Source organism: Pristis pectinata, chromosome 4 (genome assembly GCF_009764475.1).
Source record: "Pristis pectinata isolate sPriPec2 chromosome 4, sPriPec2.1.pri, whole genome shotgun sequence".
Classification (NCBI taxonomy): Eukaryota; Metazoa; Chordata; class Chondrichthyes; order Rhinopristiformes; family Pristidae; genus Pristis; species Pristis pectinata.
Window position 1 is genome coordinate 1,086,271 of NC_067408.1, and position 25,026 is coordinate 1,111,296.

Here is a 25,026-nt window from a genome sequence, read left to right on the forward strand (position 1 = left end):
ACCCAGACTTTTCCCTCTCCTACTGTGTATCGGAGCCAACCGCGGTGCCACAAACTTGGCCGCTATTGCTGCTACTTTGCTCAGAGGCCATCTCCACAACTGTATCTGAATCAGTACACGTATTTGTGAGGGACTCCTGCCCCAACTGCCCTTTCTGGTGGTTACCCACCTCCTCCCTCTCCGTACCTGCAATGTGGCCAACTCACAACATACTGTCTCCCACATTCACCATCCTGAATGTTGCACAGTGAGTCCACCCACGGCTCCACGTGGTCTGACAGCAGCTCGACACATCCAGTGGCTGTGGTCACCGGGACATTGGAAGTGACTCTGATCTCCCACATCTCAGGTGTGGTCACCAGGAACTTTGGAGGTTTCCCTGATCTCCCACATCCCAGGTGTGGTCACCGGGGACTTTGGAGGTTTCCCTGATCTCCCACATCCCAGGTGTGGTCACCGGGAACGTTGGAGGTGTCCCTGATCTCCCACATCCCAGCTGTGGTCTATTCTTATCTCCATTTGCCAGAGCTGCAGTGTTTAAGGACATCACACTTGGCCTGGTGTCACCCCGGTCTGGTGACGGCTGCCTGTGATGTTTTCTTCGTTTAATGGACCTACATAAACAGAAGTAGTTGTGGTTGGGAATTAATCTGAGCTCCACATTATTCAGACCTGCTCCCTGCAGCAGGTGTCCCTGAACCGGAATCTCTCCCCAGGGGAACCACAGCCGGGCCAGTTATCACCATTTTGGGGCAAGGTCAGGGGTCAAGCCTGGGACTGAGGACTGTAGGGCAGTGTCCCCACACCCACAGGCACTGGGCAGCCTAACTCCAGCCCTGTGTCTGCAGCCAGTACCTGGACATGTCTTTGCTTCAGTAACGTCTCGTAGCGATTGGAAGGAGGGTAGGGGATGATAACTCCGTAGTTCTTGCACTCGGCTCGAAACCTTTTGTCCAGAAGCACACTGGAGGAGGAGAGAACTCTCGTTGGACTTTACCAGTCACTCCACACAAAACCCACCCCGGGGCAACACAGGGGCACGGAGAGAGCAGCAGCCGAGGGTTTACACGCACCATGGGATGTCTCATGGGAACAGGCAACACAAACAAACTGATGCAAGGTTCAGGAAGGGCAACCAGGGGGCAGGAAGCATAAACCAGGTGGGGGGGAGCACACATTGACAGGGCCACTGAGGCAACACGGGACCCAGCAAAGACTAGAGCAGGAAGGAGCTGTCCCACAGGAGGCAGGTCCCCAGTGGTGCCGGGGGGATTTACTGAACGTAACAGGGATGAAGGGCATCGCCTCTGTGGAGGGCCAGCCCTCAGAGCAGGTGGTCAGGGGGGCATTGAATGAGGGGCTCCCAAACATGGGGGGATTCAGGTGAAACTGTTCACAGTGACAGGGGTGTCGGTGCCCAGAGCGAAGGGATAAACCAGTGGTGGGAGAAGGAGGGAGCTCACAGCGAGCTGTGGAACACAGTCAACAGGAGTTTCCTGAAAGGATCTGGGCAGTCATAAAACACAGGACAGTACAGCAAGGAAAAGGCCCTACAGCCCACCACATTGTGCCAAACTAGTTAAGCTAGTAATTAAACACCTAACTAAACTAATCCCTCCTGCCTACACAGTGTCCGTCTCCCTCCACTCCCTGCACATCCCTGTGTCTGGCTAAATGCCTCTTAAACCCCTCCATCGTATCCGCCTCCACCCCCACCCCTGGCGGCACATTCCAGGCGCCCACCACATCTCCTCTGAACTTCCCCCTCTGGTAGTGGACATTTCGACCCTGGGGGTGAAAGCTACCTGCTGTCTGCTCTGTCTCTGCCTCTCATAATCTTATAAACTTCTTTCAGGTCTCCCCTCAGCCTCTGCCGTTCCCGTCTGGAAGGGATGAGTATGGAGCAGAGGAGATTCCCCAGGATGTTGCCTGGATTGGAGGACTTTAGTGATGGGGAGAGATTGGGCAGACTGGGCTTGTTCTCCCTGGAGCAAAGGAGGCCGAGGGGTGACCTGGTATAGATTGAGAGGGAGAGACAGGTGGAAGGTACAGGGGGAGGTCAGAGGTAAGGGTTTCACACAGAGATATAGATATTTATTTATTAGTCACAGGTCCATCGAATCACACAGTGAAATGCATCTGAGAACGTGCTGGGGACAGTCCGCAAGTATCGCCACTCTTCCGACTCCAACAGAGTGGTGGGTGCGTGGAACGCACTGCCGGCAGAGGTTGTGGGGGCAGATACATTAGGGACATTTAAGAGACTCTTAGACACACGAATGATAGAGAAATGGGGGGGCTATGTGGGAGGGAAGGGTTAGATAGATCTTAGAGCAGGATAAAATGTCGGCATAACATCGTGGGCCAAAGAGCCTGTACTGTCTGCAATGTTCCATATTCTATAGTCAGAGTCCGTTTCCTATGATAGGGCTCTCGTAAACAAGTGGGTATAGGTTAAAGGGGAGAGAAAGGGGGTTTAAAGGGATCTGAGGGGTAAGATTTTACACAGATACTGGGTGATATCTGGAACTCGCTGCCAGAGGAGGTGGGGGAATCAGGTACAGTCACTGCGTTAAGAAACGTTTAGACAGACACTTAAACAGACAACGTTTAGAAGGATACTGTCCTAATGTGGGCAATGGGAGTGGTGTAGATGGACAGAAAGGTCAGCACGGACATTGTGGGCCAAAGGGCCTGTTTCTGTGCCGTTCCACTCTGAGAGTTCCAGGGAGACAGCAGAGCAATGGGACTCACTGCAGAGCACTCCTGAGGAGCTGGCATGGTCTCAATGGGCCAGGTGGCCTCTGGAGATGATGCTATCATTTTATAAACATGGAATGCAACAACACAGCAGCGATTGCCGGGGTCACAACATCACAGCGGCTACTGCCGGGGTCACAACATTCAGAGCAAGGGGCTTGGCTCCCTACCTGCCCGCCATCGCCTTGTAGTAAGCAAAGATTTGGTCTGCCAACTTGTAGACAAACTGATCGAAGCAGAGGTTCACCTAGGACACAGGTCAGGAGCGTTAGCAATGTGGTCATCTGTGGCCCACCCAACATCCCCGGCAGCCCCACAGTGCTGTCCAACGTGGCTCCAGAGGTTCCGAGACCACCCCAGGATGTCCCAGTCTGGAGATGGGGGGGGTGTGGAGGCCACTCACTGTACAGTCCCGGGGAGGAGGGACATCAGTGCTGTGGAGGGGGCACTGCTCCTGGAGGCAGAAGGTGCAACAGTGGCGCTCCAAACCTTGCGGTTCCCCACCACCACTGTCAGGCCAACCGAACGGGCCGGTGCCTCCCCGAGGAACGAATGTGGGAGCCTCCTCACCTCCGCCTCGATCTCATCGTACAGGAACTGCTTCTTGAACTTTGTCAGGGTGTAGTACGCACTGTCATTGTACAGGTCCAGCGGATACAGCACGTACCTAGAAACAGGAACAGCGGCTCAGCTGGGTTGTTCTGAGAACACTTTGGCAAATTCCCTTCACTGCTTGTCACTGCCCAGAGCACACAAGGAGCAGGAGTAGGCCACTTGGTCCCTCAAGCCTGCCCCACGTGGCTGATCTGCCCCCCACCTCACCTCCTCTCCCATGCCAGTTCCCCGTGGCTCTCAATTCTTCAACCTTTCAAGAAGTTGCCCTCCTCCCCTTTAAACCCCCCCAGTCACCCAGCCGCCACAACTTTCCTAGGTAGGGAATTCCAGAGACTCACCACCCTCTGCGAGAAGTCCCTACACACCTCCGATTTAAATAACCGCCCCTTAATCTTGTAACTGTGTCCTCATTCCAGATTCTCCCACTGGCGGAAACATCTCCACACTTACCCCATCTTGCCCCCACTGGATCTTGTATGTTTCAATAAGATCACCCCTCGTTCTAGAATACAGATCTAATTTCTTTAGCCACTATTGACAGGACAAAGCTCTCATCCCATGAATTACCCAGTGAATCTCTTCTGCACTGCCTCGAATGCTGCAATCCTGAGCTGTGCGCAGTACTCCAGGTCTGGCCTGAGGAGGAGATGTATTCCTGCCTCAACATAACTCAGTTCTTATGCAAACACTCAGGACAACCAGTCAACAGAATAATCAGGTCTCTTCCCCAAGCATCTTCTCCGGCAGACACTGCTGGATCCCACCCGCCCCAGGAGAAACAACCTGAAAACCTTCATCCGCCCTCCAAAGGTTGTTCTAACCAAACTGGGGCAAGGTGCAGGAAGGAACATTCCTGGGCTGTGGGTCAGCCTGACATCAGTGGTGTACAAATAATCGCAGGAATTCTGGGGACAGCATGAAGCAGCATTTAGAACGGCGGGGTTAACCGACACTTCACATGGATCGGTTTAGGGAAGGTTGTGTCTGATTAACTTCACTCAATGTTTTGAGGAGGTAACAAGGATGGTTGATGAGGGTGGTGTGGTTGATGTAATGAACACGCACTCCAGCACGGACTTCGACAGTCCCACCTCAGAGCCTGATGAGCAAAGTGAAAGCCCATGGGATCTGGGGGAAGGGGAAAGTTGGAGAACCAAGGACAGTGGTCCACAGGAGCCTGTGTCTGGAAGGTGTGTACACTGGGCCCCCAGAGTGCTCGGTACAGTGCCCGATACAGGACCCCACAGTGCTCTGCACTGGGCCCTGGATTTCTGTCCTACGTGAAAGATTTGGTTTTAAATGTGGGCACCGCAGCTGAGTTTTGCCTCTGATACCACACTGTCCAAACTGGGGCATTGCTTTGAGTATTGCTTTGAATTCCACGCGGCAATAGGGAGTAAGGAAACAAATCCACACATCCCTCTTCAAACCTGCCCAGTGATCCTGGCATTCCAGGGTTGGATCCTGAGGGACACCAGTGGTTTGGAACAATTACTTCCCAACTGATCAAAACTACTGGAGGTGAAATGTCTGACACCAGTGGGTTATGAAACGTGATCAGGGAACAGACCCCCAGGAACCCCAGAGGGAGGTTGGACCATGGCCTTACTCCATCATCGAGGGCTCCTTGGTCTCCAGAATGTGGTCGGTCAGAATCCATGGCATCGACATCTCAATGGGGAACTGAATCCGCCGACCCATCGTCAGTTCCAGGAAGAACTCTCGGAACCAGAGCTGGGACAGGTCACAACACTGCTGGAGAGACTCTGCAATTGGAACAGCCCGCGGTCAGGAGAACCATTGCTCAGAACGGGGAGTAACGTTACTGAAAGCAGCAGAATAAAACAGAGCCGTTTGTATGTCAACACATCTCCCCACCCAAGCACGGTCTCTCCACCACAGACCCTCCCCACCTATGGAATCCCCTCCCACGGCCCACGGACACTCTCCCCCATCACTGACTCCCCCCACCCACTGAATCCCCTCCCACAGCCCACGGACACTCTCCCCCGTCACCGACTCCCCCCACCCATATGTTGATATGGAGCCTAATGCTCATCTCAGGTGTCCATGACCCTACAGATTCAGCACTGATCAGGCCCAGTCTGATCCACTGCTCAATTGCTGCTTCACACCCAGTTTTCCATTTTGAAGATCGTTCCTTCCTTTCACACCGTGACCACCCGTGCCCACGTCAGGCTCAGTCTGAAAGAAGTTCCATTTTGACTGATGATGATTTTGTCAGATGCTGGGGAATATCGCTTTGGGAACAATCTCATTTCTGGGTGACGATACTGAAGCTGCTCCCTGTCAATGAGGTGAAGACTATTCTGTTTCCTCTGCCTCGGATTCAAGCCAAACTGGAGAAAATATCTTTAGAAATCCATCTGCCTCACCCTTTCAAATACGTTCCACTGGATACAATCACCAACCATGTATAATCGAAAGTCAACCTGGCCCATCCCCTCTTCTGGGTCTGTTGGTAAATCAATATTTTGGATTTCTAGTGCGGAACCTGAAGAGGTCATTCTGGCTCTCGGACCTGCCCTGCTATTCTATCCATCCCTTCAAACTCGTCACCAACCAAACTCTGTGTCCACCTCACCCCCAGAGTTTCTGAGTCCCAGGTCACACTGCCCTCTGGGTGGGGAACAGCCTCCTGACATCACACTGAAGGTTCTGGACTCATCCCTGCTCCCATAGCTCCCCTGCCCACACCCGTCACGGAAGGTTGCGGGAAGGCTGCATACCGCTGAAGTTCAGGAGGTGGGTGTGGAAGAACGACTGCTTGTGGAAGTCCTCGATGGCCGTCACGATGGGGCCGTCCAGGCTGCTGCGGAGGGTCTTCTTCGAGCCACTCTTGTCAGCGATGAGCGACTCCAGCATGGTCCTCACCATGTACAGCTGGAGCACGAGAGAGCTCGGTCAGTACAATCCCACGGACGCACAGGGTAACTCCCTCCGCCCAGCTGTCAGCTCAACCAAACCGTCACACCCCATGGACAGGCAGCACAGCCACAGGCCATTCGGCCCAGCCAGCCGGTGCTGGTGTTTATGATCCACTCAAACTTCCTCCTGAAGCTGCGGGTGTGACCCCTTCCCTCGAGGGTGTCCAGCCCCTGCTTCAATGCATCCGCACTCTTCCCCTCACCCACCCCCAGTGGGAGCGAGACCCAGATTCCCACCACTGCTGGGAGAACTCCCTGCGGGATTTCCTGTATCAACAGCTCTGGGTCTGCACTCGCCCACGAGGTGAAGCGCTACCCCTGCACACACTTCACCACTCCAGGGGACCTCCAGGGGAAGGGGATCGAGCCTGTCCTGTGTGGCTGATGTGGACACCTTCTCCAAAGCCTCCACATCCTTCCTGTGACGGAGCAACCAGAACTGAACGCGATACTCCAGATGTGGACAGTTTTATACAGCTGCAATATGACTGTCCTCCACAAAGCTGTGTGTGCTGCACTCCCTGGGGGGGGGGGGGGGGGGGGGAGGGGGGGTGTGGGAGGGAAGTACGACCCATCGAGCCGTGGCGGAGTGTGCTCACTGGAACCGAACCTGAGTACTGGAGGGTCCGACGGCTCGCCGAGGCACCTTGATGTCGAAGCCCCCCTTGGGATCCTTCTCTCCCTTCAGGCAGGGGTCGTTGGGGGGCTCCCGGCCACTCTCCCAGTCACAGATGGTCTTCCTGATCGCCTGCAAGACACTGAGGGGTGGGAGAGGCCGTCAGCTCCAGTCAGTGCACATCCCAGCAAACTCCAACCCCACACCCCAGCTGTTCCCACAGAGCAGTGGGAGGCCCTCCCTCACGGACCAGATTCTCCCACACTCCTCACCCCTTCCCCCCATAGGGTCTTCCCTCCCTCCCTCCCACCCCCCCGGCTTCATATTTCCCCCCCCCCAGGAGGGGCCAGTGAAACGGGCAATGAGCTGGGCCACAGGGGGGTGGGGGTCCCTCAAACCCCAACTGCAGGCTCCCCTTGCTCACAGGGTGGGGGAGGGGTGGTGAACCTCAGCACCCGGGGCAAGGGTGCAGGGGACCGGGGAAGGGACCGGGGTCAGGGTTCAGTACTGGAGGGAACATCTGGCCACAGCTGGTTCCAGGCTCCAGCCCAGTGGCCAGGCCCTTCCCTGTGGTGTCTGTCCAGATGTGGTCCTGGTGTCCAGATGTTCCTCACAGAACAGATGTGCAGCTGAGCTTCCTGGAAGCGGATGCTCATGCCTGGTACACACGTGTCCAATACACACGTGTCCGATACACACGTGTCCAGTGAGGCAGAGAAATCTATCCCGTCAAACCCGAGTGGGGAATGTCCACACCCCCCCACCTCATCTCCAACACCCACCCCACTGCTCTCCCAACCCCACTACCTCCTCTCCACCCCACCCTCCCCTCACCCTGACACTCCCCTTCCCCACTCCCCCCACCCACGGCACCTGATCAGGACATTCTTCTTCTTCCGGGTGGCCTGTCGGAGGGGCTCCCTCAGGGTGACCTGCGCAAAGTCCTGCAGGGCGGCGTAGATGGTGTTGCGCACGGCCTGGTTAAAGACGCTCTCCATCCTCCCCATCAGCACCTGTAGCCCCTTGATCATCGCAATCACCTGGGGGGGGGGGGGGAAGAACCGGGGGCACAGTCAGGCTCTTGGGAATGAGGAAGGTTTCAGGATTGATGAGGGTCTCGGCACCAAAAAATGGGGAGGGTCTCGGGAACAGGGAACAACCAGGTGACCAGACCACCTACTGGGGAAGACCAAGCAGGACCCAGGAGCCAGAAGGTGATTGGGGGATTGTGTGTTGGGGGGGGAGGGAGTGAGGTGGACGACGGGGGAGAGGAGGCGAGGAGGGGGGAGGGGTTGGGCTGGAGGAATGGAATAGGTGAGCAAGGGGAGAGACCTGGGAGGACTGGTAGGAGTGGGGAAAGAACATGGGGAGGGTCACCTGGGATCGGAGAACACTGGGCTGGAGACGGCCCAGGATGGGCACGAGGTGGTCTTCCTCCCGTCTGTGTCGGGCCTCACCCTGGCATTAGGGGAGGCCGAGGACAGATGGCTTGGTGTGGGAATGGGGAGGCGGTGACTGGAAGCTGGGGGTGGCTGTTGTGGACGGGGCGCCGTGCTCTGTGAATCCGTTCCCCGGTCTGCGCTCGGTCACGGACAGAGAGGAGGCCCCAGCGGGAGCACCAAATGCAGGGACCAGCTCGAAGGGAGAGCCCGTGACTCCCTGCCTCACCTGGAAGGGCTGTTCAGGTCCTGGTTGGTGGTGAGGGAGGGGGTGTGGGGACAGAGGTTACACCTCCTACGGTTACGGGGAGGGGGTGGACAGGTGAGGACCAGGGGAAGTGTATCCTGTCTGGGGAGGGGTGGGTGGGGGGGTGGGTGAGAGTAGACATGTGGGAATGGAGGAAATGGGACGGGGCTCCAGTGGAACATGCCCACAGCACAGAACAAGGTCTTCACCCCCAGTTTTGGTGGGGGGCGGGGGGGTAAGGGGTTGTCCTGGCTCAGGCAGAGGAAACCAGACTGAGGCCACTCACACTGGGACCCAGTCTGCTGAACCACCACTGGCCGGTGGGAAGGAAGCATCTGCATTTGTGCAGCGCCTATGCCAAATTCAGACTGCCTGACGTTGCCCTGCGGCCAGTGAAGGAGCCGTTGCAGTGGGAACAATCTGACACTGGAATACAAACCCTCAGCGCGTCAGGCAGCATCTGCGTGGAGAGAAACCTCTCAGGACAATGGCTTTTCATCAGAGCCCAGAGGTTGCCTGACCTGTTGAGCATTTCCCGCCACAGTAGCGTTAGGCTGAAGTGCAGCCAGGACCTGAGCAGCAGCCCCTTCAGATACGCAAAGAGGGGCTGCAACCTCTCGCACTCCGCGTACGCGTGGTACACCGTCTCCTCCTGGCCGCAGGAGTGACAGGTGGCCGGGGTGTCGGTGAACCGGCTCAGGAACCGGTTGCACGGCACGGCCCGGTACAGCACCCTCCACCCCAGGACCCCGATGTACAGGGGGAGGACTCCTGTGTGGAGAGACCCCCACCGGGGACCCCCCTATACCATTGTCCCTTTTTGTTTACAAACATTGATTTGCTAAAAGCACTACACAGGGACATCTGGTGTCAAACTATTACAACTAGTACAGGAAGTTGAAGAAAAACTATGCAAACTACAGAACTACAGCAATAACGCTAACTAACCATGAAACACACACGCAACACTTCAGAGAAGAATTGCATTCTCACCGTCCACGACACACGCCATCCCGAGGCGCCCACCGTGCGGAACTCAACCAGGGTGCCTGCGAATACCGCGCGCTCCACAGTAATACCCCTCCCACAGTGTGACCCTCCCTCAGTAATGCCCCTTTTTTCACATCTGAATCGGCACGTTGCATTTATTAAATACAATAAAATCCGCATTGTAACAAAACTTTATGCATATGAAATTCAAAACGCCATTTAAACAAAAGATGGCTCACCCCATTTTTTTCCGACTAGCACTTAAGACTAGCTCGAATCCAACAGCTGGTTTTTATAGTTTTCATTGGACATTGTTCACAGACTAAACTTGTTACAGTAAGAGTGCTCAGTAAAATCATGAGGTAAGAAACTGGTTTGACAAAAGGTAAAAGCAAGCGATAGTTGGGATTGCATATATTAGTTTAAAAAATATATAGGCAATAAAATTTTTAAAAAAAATCCTGGCTTGAGTTCTAACACTAATGGCAGTTTTACCTTGGGGGTTTTCTTCTGTAATAGTTGAATCCCGATTTGAATGTAAATTTTGTGTAGTAAGTATTGTAAGGAAGACCATAGCAGACATGTACAAGTAGGCACCAGACATTGTGACTTAAGACCTTGAAAGGACATTTGGGCTTTTTTTGTGGATAAAGAAAAATAAACTGCACTCACTTCTGTTGCTGATTTTCAGTAATGCCCCTCCCACAGTCTGACCTTCCCTCAGTACCACACCCCCCCCCACCCCGACAGTGTGACCCTCCCTCAGTACAGAGTCAAGCCTGAGCTAAAACTCAGGCACCTGTCAGTCACCCCGGTTACCTCGACCAGTGCAAACTTCTCCTCGCTGGTGTAGTTATAGCGAGTCGCCCGTTCATACTCCTCCGCCGTGCCGGGACAGTCCTTGTTACAGAATTTATCCGTGGGATGAACCAACTTCCAGGAATACTGAAAACGAAAGAGACGCTCCTTACAAAATTCAGCCAGACCCCAACAGCCAATGGGCGCTGGAGTTCACCCCTGGGGTGGTGGATTACTCCCTCCACAGACTGGTGTTGAGCCCCTTCCCCTGGGACACCGGCAGAGCCGGGGAAGGGGCTCAACACCAACGTCCAGTCAGACTATCCACACGGTGCATCATCATATCTCTGACAGCAACTCCCAAATCCTCAGCCTCTCCCAACAAGGTGGTGCAGGGGACCTTCTCCACATCCCACACCGTTCTGACAGGAATATGTCCCCAGCCTTTCACCATCACTGGGTCTGAACCCAGGAACTCCCTCCCCACCAGCGCTGTGGGAGCATCTTCCCCAGAGGGGCTGCTCACCCCCACCTTCCCACGGACAGTGAGGGGTGGGCAACAAGTGCTGGCCTTGCCAGTGACACCCACACCCCATGGATGGTGACACAAGTGGGGATGTGGGCTACATCAGGGGGCAGGGAGGATGTGGCTGTGTTGAAGAGGGTGCAGAGGAGATGCTGGATTGGAACATTTTGGTCATGGGAGAGTTTGGATGGGCTGGGCTTGTTTTCCCCGGGGAGGACGCCAAGCAGGGACCTGAATGAGGTTACAAGATTACGAGGGGGACAGACAGGGTTGATGGTCAGAACCTTCCTCCCCAGGTGGGGTGTTGAAGACATGAGGTTTAAGGTGAGGAGTGGGAGGTTTAGACGGGATCTGAGGGGGATTTTTCCCCCGGGGGGGGGGTGGGGTTGGAATCTGGAACACACTGCCCTGGGGGTGTGGTGGAGGCAGAGACTCTCACAACATTAGTGCCTGGACGGGCACTTGAATCACCAAGTGCTGCTAACTGGGATTGGAGTAGATGGATGCAATGGTTGGCATTGACGTGATGGGCCGAAGGGCTTGTTTCTGTGCTGTGTGACCCTAGGGTACCGGGATGATGTGGGGGTGGGGGGGGGGGGGGTGCAGAGGTTGGTCAGCGAGGGGAGGTACCATTATGCAAATAAGATTTGCATAGATAGGCACCCTGATTGGCCCAACTCGGGACTGCCAATCACGTGCCTATGCAAATCCCATCTCCCCTCATTAATTAGACCCATATCCTTCCACTCTGTTCCTATCCAAGTACCCGTCAAAGTGGCTCTTAACATTGTCACTGTCAGAAACTCTACCGTTGCAGAATGCAGGGTGATCTCGCTGAACGTGCAACGTTCTCAGATGGTTTGGCAGGACGAGTGCAGGGACATCTGGAGTGAGGGGTCAGTGATCAGCCGCACTAGACTGAGATGGGAAGAAATGTCTTAACCTCGGAGACAGGGAATCTTTGTAATTGTCCGGTTGCAAGTGCTGTTGAGGCATACTCACTGACTTAATTGAAGACAGGGTGATACATTTTTGGATGTTAAGGAATATTAGGTTTGTGAGGTAAAAGATCTTAATGGCAGAAAAGGCACGAAGGCAGAACGGCCTCCATTCCCTATGTTCTCAGTCACTTGTAGAAGTGCAAGTCGGTGCAAGGTAACCAGCACGGTTTTGTTCAAGGCAAGTTATGCCAAGCTAACTCGATGGACTTTGTTCAAGTTACGGACAGGGCTGATGAGGGAATTGGCATCTATATGGGCTTCCAAAAGGCAGTTGATAACGTCCCTACACAAGAGGCTCATCAAGACTGAAGGCCTTGGCTGTGGCCGTGCAGATAAAATATTGGCCAAGTGACAGGAACTGAGTGGAGGCAGGAAAGTGTTTCTCAGACTAAATGGTCAGGAACAGTGAAGTTCCCCAGGCACTAGTACTAGGGCCAATGCTTTACTTAGATATTAGTGAGTCGGACTTGGATGTGGCAATTTCCAAATTTGCAAATGACACAGAACTTGTAGAGAACGGCATGGAGGATAGTCATGGACTTCATAAAAATGTAGACAGGCTAGTGGAATGGATAGAGGGATGGCAGATGAAACTTAATATTGCAAAACATTACACATTATATTGGAAGAATATGTCTATTGATCACTGAAGGTGGCAGGACAGGTCGAAAACCCGATTAAAACATACAGGATCCACGTCTCTATAAATAGGAGAATACATTTAAGAAGCTTGATACATGGAGAGGCGGGACCTGGAGGGATATGGGCTGAACCCAGGAAATTGGGACTAGCTGGTTGGGCACCGTGGTCGGCATGGACTGGTTGGGCCAAAGGGCCTGTATCCGTGCTGTATTACTCTGTGACTCTATGTACCACTGACAACAAATAGGTGAGCCCATGTTGGCCCCTGGATGGAGGAATACCAGGTGCCCGGTGGGGGGGGTCCCAGCTGCCGGGCGAGGGGGTGTCCACACTCCACTCACCACTTCCATGACGTGCGTGCTCCACTTGGACAGGAGCTGCAGTCCCCGGAGCGCCAGGTCGAACAATTCCCGGTATTCCTCATCCGACTTCTGGCTGTCCAACCCTGACCCCGTCACCACCTGCAGAGAGAGTCGAGGAGCACAGGGAGGGTGAGCAGATTGTGATGGAGCGGACGTCCCGACCTGAGCTCCTGTTCCCACCGCATGTCCGGAACTTCACTGAGGGGGGGCGATGCTGCTGGCACTCCTGTGTCAGCTCAGGTGTGGCTCAACTCTGGGTCCAGGCACCAGGGGAGCTGGGGGTGTCCTCCCTGGAGCAGAGACGGTTCAGGGTGTTTGACAAAGTGAGTGGGGGTGCCTGTTTCCCAGGCCGGGGGGAGGGTGTCTGGAGGTCAGGGGCCGAAGGGGATCAGAGGAAGATCAGGAGGGGAGAGGACGGGAACATTCCCCACGGAGAGTGTGGCCAGAAAGAGACTGAAAGTGGTGGCCCAAGTAGATAAGGTGATAAAGAAGGCGTACGGCGTGCTTGCCTTCATTGGTCAGGGTGATGGGTATAAAAGTCGGGAAGTCATGCTGCAGACTGCACTTGGGGCATCGTGTGCAGTTCTGGTCGCCCCGTTACAGGGAGGATGTGGAGGCTTTGGAGAGGGTGCAGAGGAGGTTCACCAGGATGCTGCCTGGATGAGGGGTACGAGCTATAAGCAGAGGTTGGACAAACTTGGGTTGTTTTCTCTGGAGCGATGGAGGCTGAGGGGAGACCTGATAGAGGTTTATAAAATGATGAGAGGCAGAGACGGGGTAGACAGAGTCTTTTTCCCAGGGTAGAGATGTCGTAGAACAGAGAGCACAGGTTTAAAGTGAGAGGGGGAAAGTTTAAAGGAGATGTGCGGGCTAAGTTTTTTTTACACAAAGCATGGTGGGTGCCTGGGACGGGCTGCCGGGGGAGGTGGTGGAGGCAGATACGACAGAGGTGTTTAAGAGGCAGTTAGACAGACAGGGGATGGAGGGATATGGACCATGTGCAGGCTGATGGGATTAGTCTAGGCTGGCATTGTGGGCCGAAGGGCCTGTTCCTGTGCTGTACTGTTTTTTTAAGAAGAGTACAGCACTGAACAGGCCCTTCAGTCCACAATGTTGTGCCGACATAGCTATTCCCTCCTACCTACAGAATGCCCATATCCCTCTATTTTCCTCTCATTCATGTGCCCATCCAAGCCCCTCTTAAAAGCTCCCAGTGAATTTGCCTCCACCACCCTATCAGACAACGCATTCCAGGCATCTACCCCTCTCTGAGTAAAAAACATACCCCTCACGTCTGTTCTGAACCTACCCCCTCTCACCTTAAATGCAGGCCCTCTGGTATTGGATCGCTCAATAATGGGAAAAAGATATTGTTTGTCCACCCTATCTATGCCCCTCACAATTTTATACACCTCCAACAGATCACCCCTCAGCCTCTGCCGCTCCAGAGAAAAGAGCCCAAGTTTGTCCAGCCTCTCCTGATAGCACATGCCCTCTAATCCAGGCAGCATCCTAGTAAACCTCCTCTGCACCCTCTCTAAAGCCTCGACATCCTTCCTGTAGTGAGATGACCAGAATTGCACGCAATACTGTAAATGCAGCCTAACCAGAGTTCTATAGAGATGCATCAGAACTTCTTGACTCCTGTACTCAATACCTCGATTAATGAAAGCAAGCGTTCCATAAGCGGCCTTAACCACCCTGTCTACCTGTGTAGCCACTTTCAATGAGTCATGGACTTACACTCCAAGGTGTCTCTGCTCTTCAACACTCTTAAGGTTCTTGCCCCTTTAGAGTGTACTGTCTCTTGACATTAGTCCCACCAAGGTGCAACACTTCACATTTATCCGGGTTAAACTCAATCTGCCATTTCTCTGCCCACATCTGCAGCTGATCTATATCACGCTGTATCCACCGCCAGTCTTCTACACTATTCACAACTCCACCAATCTTGGTATCGTCTGCAAACTTACTAACCCACCCATCAACATACTCATCCAGGTCATTTATGTACATCACAGACAGCAGAGGTCCCAGTACAGATCCCTGCAGAACACCACTACTCACAGGCCTCCAGCCTGAATAAGCCCCTTCAACCACCACCCTCTGTCTTCTATGGGCAACCCAGTTCTGGATCCACACAGCCAATTCTCCACTGACCCCATGCATCCCAACTTTCTTGATTAACCGATGATTTGGGACCTTGTCAAATGCCTTACTGAAGTCCATATAGATGACATCCACAACTCTACCTTCATCAATCTCTCTCGTCACCCTGTCAAAAAACTCAACCAGGTTAGTAAGACACGACTTGCCCCGCACAAAACCATGCTGGCTTTCCCTAATCAAGCCATTGGATTCCAGATACCCATATATCCTATCTCTAAGAATTTTCTCTGATATGAGACTCACCGGTCTATAGTTCCCCGGATTTTCCCTTGTTCCTTTCTTAAATAGAGGAACAACATTAGCCACTCGCCAGTCCAGGATCTCACCCATGGTCAAAGAGGACACAAGGATACTGGTCAAGGCCCCAGCAATTTCCTCTCTCGCCTCCCTCAATAATCTGGGGTATATTCCATCAGGCCCTGGGGACTTATCCACCTTAATACTATTTAGGAGACCTAACACTACCTCCTCCTTGACCTCTAAATGCCCTAACGTGTTTACGCCCTCAGTTTCAATTTCTGCATCCTGCATGTCCCTCTCCTGGGTAAATACTGAAGAGAAATACTCATTCAGAACCTCACCCACATCCTCTGCATCCAAACGTAGGTTCCCTTCTTTATCCTTAATTGGTCCTATCCTTTCCCTCATCATCCTCTTATTCCTGACGTAGGTATAGAACGCCTTTGGATTCCCCTTAATCCTACTTGCTAAGGACTTTTCATGGCCCCTCCTGGCTTTCCTAATTCCTTTCTTGAGTTCATTTCTACCTTCTCTATAGTCCTCACGTGCTCTGTCCGATCCTAACTTCCAAAGCTCTACATACTTGTCCTTTTTCTTCTTGACTAAGTTCATCACTTCTCTGGACATCCAATGTTCCCTTATTTTCCCATTCATGTCCTTCCTTCTAATCGGGACATACCTGTCCTGTACTCCGTGTATTTGATCCTTAAACACTTTCCACATGCTCAATGTGGACTTGCCAGGAAAAAGGTTTTCCCAGTTTACTCTACCTGGTTCCTGCCTTATGCCTTCGTAATTAGCCCTGCTCCAATTTAAAACCCTCCCGCTAGCCCCATACCTGTCCTTATCTACAGCTATCCTATCAGTTAATGAGCTGTGGTCACAGTTCCCCAATTGCTCACCCACTGATAGGTGAGTCACCTGGCCAGGCTCATTACCCATCATGAGGTCCAGAACAGCCTCCCCTTGTTGGGCTGTCAATGTATTGATTTAGGAACCCCTCCTGGATACACCTAACAAATTCTGCCCCATCTAACCCCCTTGCACTAAAGAGGTCCCAATTTATATCAGGGAAATTGAAATCCCCCATGACCACAACCCTGTAATTTTTACACATTTCCCTAATCTGTTTGCATATCCGTTCCTCAATGTCCCGATGGCTATTGGGAGGTCTATAGTACACCCCCAAGAGAGTGATTGCACCCTTCCTATTTCTGAGTTCTACCCATATAGACTCTGTCTCTGAGCCCTCCATTATGTCTCCCTGGAGTACAGCTGATATATTATCTCTAATTAGTATTGCAACTCCTCCCCCTCTTTTACCCCCCTCCCTATTCTTCCTAAAACTTCGAAACCCTGGTACATCGATCACCCATTCCTGTCCCTCCCTCAACCAAGTCTCTGTAATGGCCACAACATCATAGTCGCACGTACTGATTCATGCACTTAGTTCATCACTCTTGCCCATAATACTCCGAGCACTGAAGTACAAACACTTCAAACCATTCGTCCCTTCACATCTGTTATTAGGAATCTGCCTAATACTGCATTCCCTGACATCAGCCCTCCTGCCCGTTCCCTCACTTAGTGACCTGTTGCTCTGGTTCCCATCCCCCTGCGAAGCTACGTAGCGTAAACCTTCCCCAGTAGCATTAGCAAACCTCCCAGCCAGGATATTGGTTCCCCTCCAGTTCAGGTGTAACCCGTCTATGTTCAAATGGAGAAACATTTGAGGGGTGTGGGGAGGGAGCAGGGTGATCAGAGAGCGGGAACAGGTTTGATGGGCTGAAGGGCTGCTGGCTGTGGTGTGAGTGGGTTTGAGTGGAGGGATCAGGATCGGAGGAGTGGTCACCCACCTCGCTGTTGCTGTAACGGGCCAGCTCAGAGATGAAGCGGATGTGATCGTCGCGGATGTGCACCATCTGTTCACAGATGTTGTACTGGGGGCTGCTGCTGGCTTGTGTACACGTCCACCTGCGCAGAGAGACAGCGTTACACAGACAGGGTGTGCCAGCGGGGAGACGCTGGTCTGGACACCAGGGTCACACCACCCACTGCCCGGCAGGAGCCCACCGGCACTGCTCTGGGGGTTGGGATGGGGTGGGGTGGGTCTCTCCATTTGCCCAAACTGCAGAGAGCTCCACCAACCCCTCCCAACCCCCAGCTCAACACCCCTCCTGTAACCCAGGGCAGGCAGCAGAAGGGGCAGAACTTCAGGTAGAGCTGTTCCCGATGGATCATCCATCCGGCAACGGGAACTGACCAAAGAGACAGCTCGGAATGTCGACCGGCGGGCTGTGGGGGCGGGGGATTCAGTGATGGGGGTGTCCATGGGCTGTGGGTGGGGGGAGTCAGTGATGGGGGTGTCCATGGGCTGTGGGTGGGGGGAGTCAGTGATGGGGGTGTCCATGGGCTGTGGGTGGGGGGAGTCAGTGATGGGGGTGTCCATGGGCTGTGGGTGGGGATTCAGTGGGTGGGGGGAGTCGGTGATGGGGGAGAGTGTCCGTGGGCTGTGGGAGGGGATTCAGTGGGTGGGGAGTCGGTGATGGTGGACAGTGTCCGTGGGCTGTGGGAGTGGCCTTGTCCTGAGATATCTGAATCCAAGGAATGTTTTGAGTACCGGGAGCTGGCTGCCCATGGGTGGGGTTTGGGGAGGTGATCCCTCCGTGTAAGGAGAGTGACCGGCGGGAACCCTCGGCACGGACCCATATTTCGACACACCTTCTCATCTGCAGTACCTTGTTCCAACATCTCACCAGGAAGACGGCCGAGCCGCTTCAGCCGAGGGAGGTAGTCACACCTCGGTCCCTCCTGCTCCAGGGAGCTTCCCACCGGGAAGTGTGGAGTGGGGTAGGAAGGTCCTGGAGCAGGAGCAGGGCCTCAGCACCACCTCCCGCTGAGTAATGGCCCACCCCGACAGTGTGGCACCGGGCTGTGACGGCACAGGGTACATTACGACTTGCACTCACTTGGACTTGTTCTCCTCATAGTGAGCACTGGTCTTAATGTATCTGGCCAGTTCTATCTGCATGTCTCCAAACAATGGCACCACCTGCAGCTGCTGCAAGAGAGGAGAGAGAGAGCATGTGAAATGCACCGGCATCCATCCCCATAAGCCACCCCCAGGGGCGCCGGGACCCCTCCACACTGGGGGCTGGTCCAAACCTGTGCACCTCAGCCCAGGCTCAGTGACAGCTGCCTCACACACACACACACACACACACACACCGGCCCCTCCGCTGCACGGGTTCCTGCCCACCGGCTCCTCCCTCCCTCCCTGCCCACCCCACCGCTGCTCCCCCCAGCCCCTCCCCGAGGGAGGGGTTTCCTCACTCTCGGTGGGGGAGGGCGGGTGGTTGGGGGAGAGAGGGGGCAGAGGAAGACTGCCCCAAACCTCCTGCTGGATCGGACACCCTCTGGCGTCCAGGCCTATCCTGTAGGACCCTTCATGTGAGGCCATCCAGCCCCTTGAGTTGAGTTTGTCCTGCCCTTCAGTCGGTCTGGAGCTGCCTGGTGTCCAAGCTCCATCCACTGACCGTCACTGGCCGACGGTCTCAGCCCAGTGGTCTCCCAGACCCAGGAGCAGGGCAGTGAGCCAGATGTGACTGGCTGGGCTGGAGCATTAAGACTGGGGACCCCTTGTTGGTGGAGATGGTCTCTCCCCCTCCACCCCACCCACGTGCACCCCTCGGCCTCCTGAATCACCTCCCCAAAGCCCACCCGCAGGCAGACAGCAGCCAGGGTGTCACTGATCCACCTGCACTCCAGGACGGGACAGTCCCACCCGTCACTCAGGCCCACAGTTATCTCCCCTCTCACTGTCACTCCCACCCACCGCTCAAGGTCAATGGTCAACAGTGGGATCTTGCTGGAACACGATGGGAGGGGGAGGTGGGGGGGGGAGACAGGGAGGCGGGAGGGAGATGGGGGGAGGTGGGTGGGAAGGAGGGGGAGGTCAGGGGGAGACGGGGGGTAGGTGGGAGATGGGGGGGACACGGGGGGAGGTGGGAGGGAGACGGGGAGCCCTGGGATCACTTCCTGTGGGGTCTGGGTCTCCTCGGCTGGCCCAGCGGTTGGACATTGACCCACTGCCCACCCCTCACCCGGAAGAACTTGTCGATCTTGCCGAGGTTAATGCGTCGCTTGGCGTCCAGTTTGTAGATGTTGCTGACATTCCCATCCATCAGGTAGAGACCGAACCCCATCACCTGCAGGGCAGAGGGTGGGGGTTAGCCCCAGCTCGGGAGCCCCTCTCCCCCCCTCCTCCTTCACCCACGTCCCATCGCCCCCACCCTCCCCTCCCCCATCTCCTGACCCAGACCCAGCACTTCCTTTGCCCCTCACTGAGGTCCAGGGTGCAATCACCCCTCACCCCCACCCTCCCCAGGACATTGTGACAGTCAGAGAACTGTCCTCAGCAGCAGAACCCCCAACACTGAATATATAAAGCAGACTCAGTTCCACTCACAGAGCGCCGTCCCTCCCACAGTCTGTCCCTCCCTCCCTCCGTCCATCTGTCCCTCCCTCCCCTGCGCTCCCCCCACCTTCAGCAGCATGTGCTTCTCGCTGGGCGTGAGGTACATCTTGTTCTCGTAGTAATCCACGCAGATGTTGACGATGTCGGCCAGCAGCTCCTCGTACCCAGAGATCACCTCCAGCTGTTGGTGCAGGCACTGGGGGGGGAGAACCGGTCAGTGGGGGCACCCCCAGTGTCCCCCCGCAACACGTCCCCTTCACCGTCTCCCCCTTTCATTTCCCACCTCCCCTCCCCTCCCCTCCCCCACTGTCACCCCCCATTCCTCACTATAACCCCCTTTAGTGCCCCCCATCAGCTCCAGACCCCGACCCAGATCCCCCACCCCCAGCCCACACACCCCACCCACTCCTCGACCCCGGCCCACACCACCAGCTCCCCCCACCCCGACCCTCTGCCCCCCCTCCTCCCCCGACCCCATGCAGTGAGGGCCCCGGATTGTCTCAGATGGTGAGGTTAGAGCTCCAGTCTGAGCTCTCTCACCATCCCCCCCCCCCACCACCAATAGCAGAGCCCACCCCTCACCCCCCCACTGCCACCCCCAAACCCCTCACCCCCACCACCTCTCCCCCACCCCCCTCACCTGGGTGATCCGGTTGTGATTGGCCAGGAACATGGAGAGGTTCTGGGATTCCTGGATGGACTGGGGGTCGGCCATTTTCCGCAGGAACTGCGCAGCCCTGAGTGGTGGACAGAGTGTCAGTCAGTCTGGGCCCGGTCCCCCAGGGTGGGCACACGTCCCCCACCCACCCACCCACCCACCCTGCCCCACAGTGGGCACACGTCCCCCACCCACCCACAGCCTGCCCCACAGTGGGCACACACCCCTCACAGGAGTGTCCACCTCCTCAACCACAGCACAGTGGTGCAGCGGGTAGTGCCGCTGCCTCGCAGTTCCAACCTCCCTCTGACCCTCGGGACCCACACTCCAACCTCCCTCTGACCCTCCACCACTCAGTACCCTCCCATTCCCTGACCTTGCTGCCCCTCCCCAGATACACCACCTCCCGTCTCCGGATTACACTCCATTGGACGTTTTTCTGCTCAACTGCCCAGACCGTCTCTCGCCTGCCCCCCCAACAGTCTAACGATCCCTCCTCACTGTCAGGAACAACACCATTAAACTAGAAAGAGCACAAAGGAGATTTACGAGAATGTTGCCAGGACTCAAGGGCCTGAGTTATGGGGAAAGGTTGGGCAGGCTGGGACTCTATTCTTTGGAGCATAGAAGATTGAGGGGTGACCTTATAGATGGGATGTCAGAGGTAGGTTTTTCACAGAGAGTGGTGGGTGTGTGGAACACACTGCCAGCAGAGGTTGTGGGGGCAGATACATTAGGGACATTTAAGAGACTCTTAGATAGACACATGAATGACAGAGAAATGGAGGGCTATATGGGAGGGAAGGGCGAGATAGATCTCAGAGCAGGATAAAATGTCAGCACAACATTGTGGGCTGAAGGGCCTGCGCTGTGCTGTAATGTTCTATGTGTATAAAATTTTGAGGATAGAGATAGGGTGAATACACAGTCTTTTTTCCAGGGTTGGGGAATCAAAGACCAGAGGGCACAGGTTTAAGGTGAGAGGGGAGAGATTTAAAAGGGACCTGAGGGGCAACTTTTTCACGCAGAGGGTGGTCTGTATATGGAACGAGCTGCCAGAGGAAGTGGTTGAGGCAGGTACATTAACAACATATAAAAGACATTTGGATAAGTACATGGATCGGAAAGGTTCAGAGGGATACGGGCCAAAAGTGGGCAAATGGGATGATCCTGGTGGGGACCTTGGTCAGCATGGATGAGTTGGGCCAAAGGGCCTGTTTCCGTGCTGCCCAATGGTCGCTCCCCTCCCACAGTCTAATGCTCCCTCCTGACCGTCACTCACACGGACCGTACTTGCAGCACATCCAATGTTTTATCAAAGAAAATTCACACGGATGTTGCCGGGACTTGAGGACCTGAGTTACAGGGAAAGGTTGAATAGGTTAGGACTTTATTCCCTGGAGCGCAGGAGAATGAGGGGAGACCTTGTAGAGGTACACAAAATTATGAGGGGTATAGATAGGGTGAATGCATGCAGGCTTTTCCCCTCAGGTTGGATGAGACTAGAACTAGAGGTCACAGGTTTAGGGTGAAAGGTGAAATATTTAAGGGGAATCTGAGGGGAAACTTCTTCACTCAGAGGGTGGTGTGAGTGTGGAACGAGCTGCCAGCGGACATGGTGGATGCGGGTTCAGTTGTAATGTTTAAGAGAAGTTTGGTCAGGTCCATGGATGGGAGGGGTTTGGAGGGATATGGTCTGGGTGCAGGTAGATGGGACTGGGCAGAAAACCAGGCCGGCATGGACTGAATGGGCCAAAGGGCCTGCCTCTGTGCTGTAGTGCTTGTGACATAACAATTCTACGACTGCACACGTTCAAGGTCTCTCCGTCCGTCCGATTCCAGCCTCATTGGCCGATTCCCATCACCGCTGGCGGTCGTTCCTTCTGTTGCTGAATGCCAACATCCGCAATTCCCTCCCTAAACCTCTCCTCTCCTCCTCCTCCAAGGCCTTCCTGAAAACCATCCTCATTTCCTCCTCAGGCAGTCCCTTGGGATCAGGGGTGACTCACTCACACTGTGGGTTCCATCCACCATGTGCTCAGCCCCCAGGTTCTCTACAGCCCCGAATCACCTCCTCCACCGAAAGAGGTTCCCAGTGGGGACGGTGCATTCCTTCAAGGAGTCCTTGAGAACATCCTTTCCCTCTGTCTGCCTGCAAATCTCTCCCCACGATCAGCAGCCAAGTGCTGGGTGTGTGAACGATCAGGGCAGCTCGGGAATCTGAGGTTCACTGGGCCTCAGTACTGGCCACGTCCGAGAACACTGACATTGCTTCACTTATCCTGACAGTGAACTGGGAGCATTTGGCAGAACTGTGGTGGTCTCGCTCCGGGCACTTGGGGTGCCTGCTGTCGGTGGTCTCGCTCCGGAGTGCTGAGGTGGTCCAGGTCTCAGAAGATCACTATTTTCCCTCTCTCTCCTTACCTTTGACCCATCCCCCAGTGGATCTGCTCTCCCCTCCTCCCCCGCACCTGCCCATCACTATCTCTTACCTGCATTGACCCATCACCACCCTGTGCCCACCCCTCCTCCTGTCCACCTATCACTGCTCTGCTTTTCCCTCCTATATACTGGGCTTCCCCTTTCCTATCTTCAGTCCTGAAGGGTCCTGACCCAAGATGTTGACATCTGCTTTTCTGCTGGCCTGCTGAGTTCCTCCAGCATGAGTGTCCACTCCCCAGACACTCCCACATGGAAGGTGCTCCAGGAATACACAGGGCTGTGGAGAACAAGCGGTGATCTCACGGACACATAGGGGGGCACGGAGGGGAGATGTGGAGTCTGGGTTCCCAGGCTGGTGACTCCAGAACCAGGGACAAGGAGACTGCCTTAGATGGGGGGATGTTTGCACTCCAAGGTTCGGGAATGCCTGAAATCCCTGAATCCAGTGCCCAGTTAGTGGGACATCCAAGGAACAAGAGATGGTTGGAAGCTGCAGGGATCTGGGATCTGAGATCTGGGTGGGAGCAAGACAAGATCTCACTGAATGATGTCATGCATTGTCGTTAGAATGGTGGAGCAGGCTCAAGAGGGGCTGAACAGCCTCCTCCTGTCCCCGTGTGACAGTCGATGGGCTGAATGGCCTCTGGTGCTGGGCACTAACCTTTTGTAGGCAGAGTGGTCATTCTTCACGCTACATTTCATGTTCTTTAACTCATCCAGCACGGCGAACATGTTGATGAACTTGCCGAGGGTCAGCAGGTACGCCTCGGAGACAAAGTCCTTGCGCCGCTCGGCGTGGCACAGACGCTTCACCTCGCTGCAGAAACGCTCGATCGCCTTGCGCTGGGGTCAGGCACAAACACCACACACGGGTAAAACCGGCAGATAAACACAAAGCAACACCGTGTGTGCGTGGCGGAGGTGTCAATGGAGAGCTGGGAGTGGGAGTGGGAGGGGTGGTACTGAGGGAGGGTCACACTGTGGGGGGTATTGAGGGAGGGTCACACTGTGGGGGGGCAGTGAGGAAGGGTCACACTGTGGGGGGTATTGAGGGAGGGTCACACTGTGGGGGGGTATTGAGGGAGGATCACACTGTGGGGGGGCGAAGGGTCACACTGTGGGGGGGCGGTGAGAAAGGGTCACACTGTGGGGGGGCGGAGGAAGGGTCACACTGTGGAGGGGTATTGAGGGAGGGTCACACTGTGGGGGGGGCAGTGAGGAAGGGTCACACTGTGGGGGGGCGGAGGAAGGGTCACACTGTGGAGGGGTATTGAGGGAGGGTCACACTGTGGGGGGGCAGTGAGGAAGGGTCACACTGTGGGGGGGGCAGTGAGGAAGGGTCACACTGTGGGGGGGCGGAGGAAGGGTCACACTGTGGAGGGGTATTGGGGGAGGGTCACACTGTGGGGGGGCAGTGAGGAAGGGTCACCCTGTGGGGGGAGCAGTGAGGAAGGGTCACACTGTGGGGGGGCGGAGGAAGGGTCACACTGTGGAGGGGTATTGAGGGAGGGTCACACTGTGGGGGGGCAGTGAGGGTCACACTGTGGGGGGAAAAGTTGACGGTGCAGCAACCAATACCTGGAAGTACATGAACTTCATCAGTTTGGTGACCTCGGGTTCCAACACCTCCACCGTCTTCTCGTAGATCTCCACTCGGTTGGGCTGCTCATTGCACTTCACCTGGGTCGGGACAGGGTGAAGGGTATTAGGTCTGGGAACCCAGAGGCGGAGGATGTCCCGGTGCAGCTAAGGTATGGCTGGGGGCAGAAACATCCGTGGGGGTGTACATCGACCCCCAAACTGTACTGGTGATTCGGGGGGCAGCGTTAAACAGGAAATGAGATCCACATCCGGTAAAGGTACAGCTCCGATTATGGATGACTTCAATCCATGGGCAACCTGGGCAAAATACAGTGGAGGAGGCATTCCTGGAGAACGTTCAGGATGCCTTTCAGGACCAATCTGTTGAGGAACTGAAGAGAGGGCGGGTCACCCGAGACTGGGCCCCGTATAATGAGAGGGAATGAACAAACAATCGTGTTGTGTGGGGGCTCTTGGGGACCGAGACCACAACATGACCAAGGTCCTCATTAAGT

General features: G+C 55.1%; 1 protein-coding gene across 5 annotated transcripts in view; it reads right to left on the reverse strand.

Moving 5' to 3' along the window:
• Positions 1-25,026, reverse strand: part of cyfip2 (cytoplasmic FMR1 interacting protein 2) — a 65,423-nt gene that overhangs the window by 26,075 nt on the left and 14,322 nt on the right. For all 5 annotated transcript variants that reach the window (XM_052013465.1, XM_052013464.1, XM_052013466.1 and 2 more), the window contains exons 5-20: positions 24,509-24,610; positions 23,592-23,773; positions 20,471-20,567; positions 19,898-20,026; positions 19,457-19,561; positions 18,323-18,414; positions 17,210-17,327; positions 12,924-13,043; positions 10,435-10,560; positions 7,813-7,979; positions 6,934-7,081; positions 6,126-6,279; positions 4,985-5,141; positions 3,331-3,427; positions 2,931-3,007; positions 856-964 (exon numbers count right to left, since the gene is read on the reverse strand). In XM_052013465.1, coding sequence (XP_051869425.1) covers positions 856-964; positions 2,931-3,007; positions 3,331-3,427; positions 4,985-5,141; positions 6,126-6,279; positions 6,934-7,081; positions 7,813-7,979; positions 10,435-10,560; positions 12,924-13,043; positions 17,210-17,327; positions 18,323-18,414; positions 19,457-19,561; positions 19,898-20,026; positions 20,471-20,567; positions 23,592-23,773; positions 24,509-24,610 — 1,980 coding nt within the window. The remainder of the gene's footprint in view (positions 1-855; positions 965-2,930; positions 3,008-3,330; positions 3,428-4,984; positions 5,142-6,125; positions 6,280-6,933; positions 7,082-7,812; positions 7,980-10,434; positions 10,561-12,923; positions 13,044-17,209; positions 17,328-18,322; positions 18,415-19,456; positions 19,562-19,897; positions 20,027-20,470; positions 20,568-23,591; positions 23,774-24,508; positions 24,611-25,026) is intronic.